General features: G+C 38.6%; 1 protein-coding gene across 1 annotated transcript; it reads left to right on the top strand.

Annotated features, from left to right (window-relative positions):
• Positions 1–2,528: 2,528 nt before the first annotated feature.
• LOC21409507 (selenium-binding protein 3) lies at positions 2,529–9,799 on the top strand. The gene is made up of 7 exons (XM_024166628.1): positions 2,529–2,775; positions 4,245–4,440; positions 4,808–5,035; positions 5,368–5,599; positions 5,686–5,793; positions 5,953–6,225; positions 9,377–9,799. The coding sequence occupies exons 1-7, from the start codon at positions 2,619–2,621 to the stop codon at positions 9,656–9,658; spliced, it is 1,476 nt and encodes a 491-aa protein (XP_024022396.1). The 5' UTR covers positions 2,529–2,618; the 3' UTR covers positions 9,659–9,799.
• Positions 9,800–10,697: the final 898 nt, after the last annotated feature.

Raw genomic sequence — 10,697 nt, 5'->3', positions numbered from 1 at the left:
ACCCCCTACCCCCTGGCTCATTGTTCAGTTCTTTCTCCCCCCCAGCCCCCCCAGGCCTCCAGCGCCTAGAGCCCCGGCCCCCCAGTCCCCTAGCTCATTGTTCAGTTCTTTGTCCCTCAACTTATGTTAAATCTCATGAACAAAAAAACATATAACAATAAAGCATATGCCATATACTAACCTCGTAGAAATCATTCCAATATTCATCAGTGCAAGTTGGGGTATTTTTGATTGGATCCCATCATAGTCCAGTATTTGTGCGGAGGGTGAGCTCCGCGTTGAATTTTTTCTTCAGTCGTTCCTTTGCCTCTTTAACGTGCCCTGGAGGAATAGGTGATGAAAAAAGTGGGGACAAGTCTTTCGCCCATTGTTCCCAATCCGCCGATTCAGGTTAACGGCCCCTGTTGTTTTTAGTGTAGTCTGCAAGTTGCTTCAAAATCGCAGTCTTTTTGTGTCTCAGACCAATAGAAGGTGACGTCATCCTCACTCCTTCGCGGCATCTAATACATATAAGAAAGACCACCAACCACGAGAAGAAAGTGACATATGCAACGAGAAAGAAGAAAGAGGATTAAAGTACATAATCTTTTGATTGGCTCAGATTTGATTATAATCATATCATTTCAGTTTCGGAGCATTATCCTCCTAGAATGGCACTTATGCTACCAAACCACATAGTAACAGGCCGGAGATTTAAAAGCATAGGTCATAATGCAATAACAAACGACAACACATGACATTCAATCCAGGAAAACCTAATTACATGCAGTAGCAACTGATAAACGCCAGAAACTAAAAGGATATCGCTACAACGAAACTGATATGGCAAGAAAATCATCACTGCCAATGTACTAAATCTAATAAGAACAAGCAGTTCATCTGCATAACAATGCAATGTCAAAAGAACTCACTTATATGTGAAATATGTTATCCATAATTAAACTCTACTGCCAATGTACTAAATCCTTAGTCTTTTTAGAAGTTTTGAATATTGGAATCAGGTTGAGCATAAGCTGAATTCGAAATATGCCTTATGGATCACTCTTTCGTTATGAATTTGTTTCTGATTTTGGTTTTTTTTTTTTAATGTCTACTGAGAGGAAATGGTAAAGCACACAACGCACAAATAAGACTATGGCAAGTAACTTATCACACAGAATGTGCTTTCAACAGACATTGCATTTAGGCAAAAACCAATTACCATAGTGAGCAGACAGCTTGTCCCCCATTATACTATTTTGCTAATTCTTTTTTTCTGTAATAAAAGAAATAAAATGTATGGCTTGGTTGTAAAATAAAAGTGAGTTTCTAATCTCAGAAACTAGTTCACTACAGAACTTTTGTTCCATTATTGGACTACAATCTCACAAATCGTATGGCAAAGAGAGGAGGGCTTACCGTGTTCGATCTGGTGAAAGAACGAGTATAATCTTTCGTGAATAGCCCCAAACGTGATTCTGATGAAGAACGGAGAGTTCTCCTCCACCGTCTACGACCGGCACAATATCTCCACTTATGCAGAGGTTGAGATCGACGGTGGCGGAGACATCTACACAGAACAACGGCCAGCGAAGGACGTCGTGATTCTAATGAAGGAGCTATTTTCTCCGTTTTGGGCAAATCGGTGAACAGCGAGGAAAGGTTTCCTCGGTCAATAGAACAAGATCTGGCTCAAGCGGAACAACTATCTCAAATGAAACAAAGATCTCGCTCTAACGGAACAAGATCTGGGTTGCAAATTCACCACGCAGGTTTAAGAACACGAATCAGGGAATCAAAGGCTGTAGATGATGGGAATGGACAGAGAAGAGAGAGCTTTTGCATAAAGAGGGAAGAAAACGGATGAACGAGACAAGAAAACGGTAAGGCGCCGCAGAGAATCCGTAGAGTTGGGCAGAAGACCTTCACGGTAGCTCAGACTCGAATTAAGTGAAATTCAGGAAGTAGTTGAATTCCAATTCTTCCACATTAAATCGAATTGTGATTTAAATCACAATTCAAACTGAGTTCATCGACTAATAACTTGGGCTGTGGACTCAACTTGAGTTGGGCTTACTAAAGTTGAGTCCACCAAACACAGCCTTAAATAACCACCTCGGCCACTCCGATCCCATTACATTATATGTCAATCTGGAACTCATATGTGGGCCCACTAGATGCATACGTATTGGTATATAAATGGTTTGATCAAAAGTCAAATTTAAAATGACAGATTCATCTGTCCTGGACACAACTGAACAGCTACACATGAGAACAAAAAAATCACTCAAGAGGAGAAAAATCCAAGTATCACAACCCGCCACGTCAGTTAAAATTTAAATTTTATTATAATAAAAAATTTTAAAAAATAATTATATTTAATTTTTTATTATAATAAAAAATTTTCATATAAAATTACATCTTCACTCAAATTAACACTCAAATTAACGAATTAAAGAAGTTTCTTTTCGAGAAGGACACAAATCGTCAAACGTAACGTTATATATACGACAAAAGAGCCACTGTTTATAGTCTCCGATTCTTCTCCTTTTTCAGTTTCTTTCTGTGTGTTTTAGAGAGAAAAAGAGATAGTTTTAGAGAGAGAAAGAGATAGTTTAGAGAGAGAAAGATAGAGAGCTATGGCGACGGATGTGGTGGTGTTGGAGCACGAAGGGAAGAGGCAGGGCAGCGAGAAGCATCATGTCTTCTGCAAGGCGGGTCCCGGTTACGCCACGCCACTGGACGCCATGTCTGGTCCCAGAGAGTCTCTCATCTATGTCACCTGCGTTTATTCTGGTCAGTTTTTTCTTTTCTCTTTTTTTTTGGATATGATTCTCGAATATTTGTGGTTTGATTCTGGTTTTGGCTTTACTTTTTTGGTATATTCTCTATATGTTTTTGCGTGATTTATACTTTTTCAGAGAAAAAACTCGTTTTGATTCTTCCCCCCTTATGTTCAAATCCCTGTAATTTTATTCTCAAAAAAAAAAAAAAAAAGAATCCCTGTAATTTATATGGCAACGACATTAATTTTTATTTTTCAACTGAATAATGTATATAAATATTTCCTTTCTCTTTAACAAGGCATATACCGTTAATGGAACAGATTATCACTAAGTAGTTCTGCCTTTAGAATCACTTTTTTTTGGCAAGAAGAATCACTGTACTCGATCATCGTCAAGTAATTCTTTATTTATTTATTTCTTTATTTTTTGCTGAAATCGTCAAGTAATTAGATTCTAGTTATGTATTAGAGTATAATATGATATTTATTCTTGTTGTCACACTTTCAAAATTATTGTCAAATAAAATAAATATCATGACGTCGAAATACTTTTTTTTTTTGTAAAGGAATCAAAATATTTATTTCAGCTATTGGCTTTTTTTCGTGGAACATCGTTCTTCTTTGTCCCCATAATAAAAACATAGTTGACCTTATAGTGTCACAAATGTCGCGTTAATACTGATTTCAGCAAACTGAAGCCTTTTTTTTTTTGTTTGGTTTATAGTTGTAGTTCAAAAGCGTATTTTTCTCAATGTATGCATGTAGCTTTACACTCTACGTTTAGATAATAATGAGAATTAGGAAGTGGAAGGGATGGGGAGAAAATGAAATATTGAAGCAGAAACAAGAGTGATAAGGAAAGAAAAGTTACCAAAGACAAGAAGGTCTAGAATTGATTTTATAGTAGATAATTCTTGCCAATATAAAACCTGCAATTCATTAATTTGTGCTTCACCTTTTCATTCTTTACTAAGTTCATGTATCAACCATCAACAACAAATCCTCATGTTGGTCCCAAAGAAATTGCAGCATATTTGCTTAAGTTCTCCCTGAGTCTTTGTTTTATTGCCAATGATTGGAAAAGTAGGCAAGTAATTGTTAACTTATTTTCAAGAACTATTACTATATTCCTTATAATATCCTTTAATGAAAATTTCAAGGACTATTACTGTATTCATTATCGGATCCTTTGATGGAAACTTGCTTTTGTTCTTGAATTAAAAAACCTCGTTTAAGAGCTAATATGCACTTTAACCTTTTGAAAAAGTAGTTGCTATTATTGGCAATAAAAGGTCGTAACCAAGTTCCAGATGTGTCATAAACTAGTTGTTTTTACTTTGCTATGGTCTTTATGGAAGGACCATGGCATTGCCAATCCTTTTTTATTCAGTTGATTTATTGCTTACTCTTTTTCGGGGTCATTCTGCAATCATCTGGACTTTTCAAATGACATGCCAACTTTTTCTTCAATGCTATGCAGGGACGGGAATAGAAAAACCTGATTACTTGGCCACCGTGGATGTGGATCCAAGTTCTCCTACTTTTTCAAAAGTTATCCACAGACTGCCTATGCCATACTTAGGTGATGAGCTTCATCATACTGGATGGAATTCGTGCAGTTCTTGCCATGGAGATCCTTCTGCAGATAGGCGTTTTCTGATCGTACCTTCACTGATGTAGGAATAATCAAACCCTATTATTTTCTATTCTTTTATCTTCAATAATTCCGTAAACAAATCATTCTCACTAGAATTGTAAAAGTTGGTAAATGATTCATGTAGAAAGGTAGGTCATGAATTGACTCTAAAGTGGTAAAGAAGAAAAATCAATTTTTTTTTTTTTTGATAAGGAGAAGAATAAAACTAAAATATAATACAGTTGTCAAAGGAAACCATGTCGGCTTCTACTTTACTCTAATAAAAATGTCCTTTGAATGTGCCTTCTCTCTCCTTTTTTTTTTTTTTTTGAGGATGGCTCATCTACTTGAAATAAGTATGTGCTCTTCATTGCCATTTTGGTCATTTAATCTAAATCATTTTACAGATCTGGTCGTATTTACGTGGTTGACACAAAGACAAACCCAAAAGCACCCTCTTTACATAAAGTTGTTCATCGTGAAGAAATAATTCAGAAAACAGGGTTAGCATATCCACACACATCCCATTGCCTGGCTTCTGGTGATGTAATGGTATCATGTCTGGGTGATAAAGATGGAAATGCAAAGGGAAATGGGTTTCTTCTCCTCGACTCAGAATTTAATGTTAAAGGAAGGTATGCTTTATGTTATTATGTTATTAGACTTGGAACTCATTTTAATAGCTTAGATGTTTTAATAATTCTGAATGGTCATATAGAAGGTTCCATTTCATAAGCCATAGATCTCCAAAACAGTCAATATTTTGTCCTGAATCATGAGTTAAAGAGAGATGAAAATAGTTGTCAGCATGTAAAGTGGAATTGGTTTATTCCATCAGTGCATAGTTTAACATTTTCAACGGAATAATTGTTTTTTTTTTTAAGGTTATATTTATTTGCTGCTGGGTTAAACAAATCTATTCCAGAACATAGAATATTTACTTTTTGTTATCTTTGTACACTTATAGGTGGGAGAAAACAGGGCATAGTCCTTCATTTGGCTATGATTTTTGGTACCAACCAAGACACAAGACGATGATAAGCTCGTCATGGGGTGCTCCTGCTGCTTTTACCAAAGGCTTCAGCCTTGAGGATGTTACTAATGGTTTCTACGGGAGGCATCTTTACGTATACAGCTGGCCCGGTGGTGAGTTGAAACAAACACTGGATCTTGGCAGTACAGGGCTGTTACCCTTGGAGGTCAGTAATATAAACTCGATTTCCAGTTTAATTGATGTTTTCATTTTAAAAAAACCATGTTAATGTTGTGATTTACATGCTTACAGATAAGGTTCCTTCACGATCCATCCAAAGATACCGGATTTGTTGGATGTGCTTTAACAAGTAATATGGTGAGGTTTTTCAAGAACCAGGATGATTCTTGGAGCCACGAGGTACTCTAATGCGTCATTTTTCGTTCTGTATCGTTTCTTTACCTACATGTTCACTTGCTACTCACGTTGAATTTTATATTTTACTTTAATATATATTTTTATGAGGCCATCTTCAGCCACAATGAATGGTAATAGTAACTACTTGTTTGCTTTTTGCAGCTTGCCATATCAGTGAAACCATTAAAAGTACAAAACTGGATTCTTCCAGAAATGCCTGGACTGATAACTGATTTTCTGATATCACTCGATGATCGCTTTCTATACTTCGTGAACTGGCTTCATGGTGATGTGAGACAGTACAACATTGAGGACCCTAAAAATCCTGAGTTGACAGGCCAAGTTTGGGTCGGAGGACTAATCCAAAAGGGAAGCCAGATTTTAGCCGAGGGGGAAGATGGTAAAAGATGGCAGTTTGATGTGCCAGAAGTCCAGGTTTGTATGATAAATTTATTTTGTGCTCTCAATTTGTGGTGCACACTATTACTGAAATTTCATTGCTTTGGATTGATATTTAAGTAGTCTGCTAAAAGAGATTACACTTATGGATCACTTTCAGATCACAAGAGTTGTATATTCTCGCTGCTGATTCTCAAGTTATACTATTTGGTTTCCATTTAAATGAGTTCTAGTCCTAAAAATTTGATAATTGATAGATTAAAGGGGAAAGTAGATAGATACCAGAGTGCATGAGTCTAGATTTTACCCTCCACTCTTGATTAATATGAGTAAGGGGTAAAAATCAAGACCAATGCAATCTCAAGGGTAAGTTCAGCAATTCTCTCTAGATTTTAAATGGATGATTAGTTTCTTTCATGTCTATTCCAACATGGGATTTTTTTTTTTTTGGTGATACAATTTATGAGATAACATTGGATTTACTAACTAGATGACATAGCTTTATCTCTTAATATCCTGCTACAAACTAGTGTAATAGCTTCGTTATTTAAATTGCGTTATTTTACATAAATAATTGCTTCCAATTTTTCATGAAACGGTATCACCTATAGGCAGAATTTCCGATATACCACTAAGGCAACATGTATCTTCTGTACATCCATACCTTTGATAAGCCCTTACTCAGGCAGGTGCATGTTAGGAGGAATAAATAGGTTTAGGAAGGGGGGTCTGGTTTGGGAAGGCTGTCTATAGCTTGCTGTGGAAGTGTTAGTATTAGTTAGTAGCTTACTGAGAAAGTTTGTTAGAGGAAAAGTGTATAAAAGGGGGGCAAGGGGGATAGTATGGGGGATCGAGAAATTAACAGGAAAACTTGTACAAATCTTGGATAGATTCCAAGTAAGGGGAGGAAGCAGACCCTCGAAGTTCTACTGATTGGAGTGTACATTCCAACAATCAATAAAGTCTACCGTGATTCTTTTCTTCTTTCTTTCAATTCTTTTCTTGATTTTGTTCCAAACGACAGTCTTTATCAATTTGGTATCAGAGCATCGTTTCTGGGTGATTATGGTGTCCAGGAAAACGGAGGAGAGATTTGAGGCGGTGGAGAAGGAGATTCAACAAGTCAAAGCTTTAGTGGAGAAAAGAATCGGTGAATTTAGGGCTGAGATGAATCAAAATTTTGCCAATGTCCGTCAGAATCTTGCTGATTTCCGTCAGAATCTTGCCGAATTGCGTCGTCTGATGGAGGAGCAAATGAAGTGTTTAAGGCTAACAGCGAAAGCTAAGTTTCCGGCGGAGGATTCCGGTTTAGGCGCTGTTGGGGTTCGGGAAGGGGGAACTAGTTCGGGTAAGGAAGTGGGTCGCGGGTCAAAGGCCAGAGCGGAGGGAATTGAGCAAGAAGGAGTTGTGGTTGAACCTAAGGTTTTCGGACTTGGAGATGCTGACCGGAATCGTGAGGAACCGCACAAGGGAGGGCAGATCGGACGACCGCCAAGGGAGGTGACTGTTTGCGAGGAGGAACTGCGCAACGGAGGGGACGATCTCGACCTGAATCTGTCCGATCTGCGACGGAATAAGCAGATCGGTGCCGGTTGGGGCTTGGGAGGCCTAGTTCCACGACGAGAAGGGATGATTGGCGCTAGATTCGGCTTGGGGAAGGTGCTAGAGGTGGCGAACGACAATGAGGGGCATTTGGATTTGCGAGTTGGGGGTCAGTATGGCTGGGATCCGCACCGTGAGGTGCAGATCGACGACGAATTGGTTTGGGTGAGGTTGATCTTGGTCAGAATCGGACAAACGCAATAGGGAGGACAGATCGGAGGTGTTTTAGGGGCAGAGGCCTTAGATATGCTTCTAAGGGGAGTTGGGGTTCTGGGTTTTGGGGAGTTTGACCGAAACTGCGAAGACCCATGGTGGGAGAGGCTGAACGGAGGCGGAAGGCGGTCAGAAGGGGGCTGGTTACCTCGGGAGATGGTGATGGGGACTGGGCTGAGATCGGTGATGGAACGACGGCCACGGGATGCAGCGATTGAGGTTGGTTCTCGTGGTTACGGTGTGGGCAGGGTCAATTTTTGCATGTTTGGGTCTGGGCTGCGTAAGTACAACATTATTGGGCCTAATTATGGCTTAATAAAGGCTGGGCCTCAAGATATCGGGGAAATTAGGGCCAATTTCAGCGAGATATGTACTGAATCTTCAAATTTCGGCCTAATTAGTGATGGGTTTGGGTTTTCTGGTACAATTTTCGACCGGGTGGTAGTGTTTTCAACCATGAGCCTCAAAATTTCTCTAAGTTCAGAGAGACTAAGGCCAACCCCAACGAGAGTTGGAAAAGGTCACTATATTCCTATGCTTCTTGTGCTCAGACAAAGATTTCAGATGCCAATTTCAGAAAAATCAAAGCTACGTCCATAAATGTATGTGCAACTGTGGCTGGGAATGGAGAAACTTGTGTAATTAGGGTTGGAATGGGAAAAGTTGCCAATGCTGTAATTGGAGTTGGCGGGTTTATTACCCTTCACTCGGCTGCGATTCTTGACTTACACCTTGAGGACAATGTGACTCTTTTGAGGGGGGTGTAATTGATAAGCCCTTACTCAGGCAGGTGCATGTTAGGAGGAATAAATAGGTTTAGGAAGGGGGGTCTGGTTTGGGAAGACTGTCTATAGCTTGCTGTGGAAGTGTTAGTATTAGTTAGTAGCTTACTGAGAAAGTTTGTTAGAGGAAAAGTATATAAAAGGGGGGCAAGGGGGATAGTATGGGGGATCGAGAAATTAATAGGAAAACTTGTACAAATCTTGGATAGGTTCGTAAGGGGAGAAAGCAAACCGTTGAAGTTCTGCCGATTGGAGTGTACATTCCAACAATCAATAAAGTCTACCGTGATTCTTTTCTTCTTTCTTTCAATTCTTTTCTTGATTTTGTTCCAAACGACAGTCTTTATCAACCTTATACAACTAAGCCATTCGATTTTCGATCCCTGAATTCTTTGAAAATAGATCCTTGTAAAGGTGCTAGCTTTTATTTCTTGTGATGCTCTGGATTACTTGATGATGTTTCGCCATCTACACTCTGGGTTCCTAGTTCTTGCTAATTTTCTTGTTTCTCGCATTGGATGAACTATTTATTGTGACTCAAAAACGTATGATCACTTAAAAACGTATGATCTTTGGATCTTTCCATGCAGGGGCATAAATTGAGAGGTGGACCACAGATGCTCCAGCTTAGCTTAGACGGGAAGCGTCTCTATGTCACCAACTCGCTCTTCAGTACATGGGATCGCCAATTCTATCCTGATCTTCCAGTGAAAGGTTCCCACATGTTACAAATTGATGTCAATACTGAGAAAGGTGGTCTTTCCATAAACCCCAATTTCTTTGTGGACTTTGGAGCTGAACCTGATGGTCCTTCCCTTGCCCATGAAATGAGATATCCAGGAGGTGACTGCACTTCAGATATATGGATCTAACTGTTTCAGATCTAGCAGTAAATTATGTGACTTTGACATCTTTCAAGACATAATAAAGGGTCCACTTTGTATTTAAGTGTCTACTTACCAACAATGATCTAGTTTATATAATGAATAATGATCCTTGTGATGCTTCAACTACTTTACTTTTTGCATTTCCTGTTTATGTATTTATTTGTTTGTTTGTTTCTTTTTCTGCGCCTATAATTTCCTCTCTATAATTATGCTAAAAAGGAACTTGACCCCAGAGGCTTACCTTTTGTGATTGTATAGTATATCACATGTATCTAATTAGGTTAGTGTTTTGGTTACTGCTATGAGGAAGAGTTTGGTTCACCTGAAAATGTGTGAATAAAAAAAAAAAGGAAGACAATTCTGGTGGTATTGGCTTCCATACCATAATGTTGGACACCTCTTTACACGCAAGTTTTAAGTGTTGAAAAACACCCAACTCTCCTATGGTTGCAAGCATAGCTTAATAGTAAATCAACCCCTTCCCTGCAATGTTGAAGTCGAAAGTCGCGACTCAAAGAGTTCGAATTGCCCCACCCCAGATCAAAAAAAAAAAAAAAAAAAAGACTCAGTTTCATTTTCAGAGGTCCATAGTTACTTCAACAGTCGAATTTACTCTCCATAGATTCATAAACGTTGACTAGTTTTGCACCTACAAAGCACTCAAAAAAATTCTCTCATTAATGAAGCGAAATTCATTTTCTTTCTGCCGCAAAACAATAAATTCCATCTACTTGAAATAGTCCCACAACTTGAGCAAGTTTGCTCATATTCGTTTTGGTGTTTACTGTTAAAAAAAAAACACCCAACTCCTAGCGTTACTATTCTTTAGCCTAAAGGTCGCGTTGAACTGAATTTGATGCAATTATTGAGTGGATTTAGGCTTTTCCAACAGTCAATTTCATTCATTACAAAACAAAACAAACCCCAATAGAAATACAATACAGCTAATCCAACCATATATCAAAAATGAATGATCCCTGTCACACCTGCAGTATGCATGGCCCTACAAGAGGTCCAGAATCGC

The sequence above is a fragment of the Morus notabilis genome, unplaced genomic scaffold, assembly GCF_000414095.1.
Source record: "Morus notabilis unplaced genomic scaffold, ASM41409v2 Scaffold35, whole genome shotgun sequence".
In the NCBI taxonomy this organism is placed as follows: Eukaryota; Viridiplantae; Streptophyta; class Magnoliopsida; order Rosales; family Moraceae; genus Morus; species Morus notabilis.
The sequence above is the reverse complement of the archived record's forward strand: the minus strand, read 5'-3'. Positions and strand labels throughout refer to the sequence as shown.

Excerpts from the sequence above, each read along its gene's own strand:
- LOC21409507 (XM_024166628.1), top strand. The coding sequence starts at position 2,619 with ATGGCGACGGATGTGGTGGTGTTGGAGCACGAAGGGAAGAGGCAGGGC. Across the intron at positions 5,794-5,952 it reads ATGATTCTTGGAGCCACGAG|CTTGCCATATCAGTGAAACC; the intron begins GTACTCTAATGC and ends TGCTTTTTGCAG. Across the intron at positions 6,226-9,376 it reads TTGATGTGCCAGAAGTCCAG|GGGCATAAATTGAGAGGTGG; the intron begins GTTTGTATGATA and ends CTTTCCATGCAG.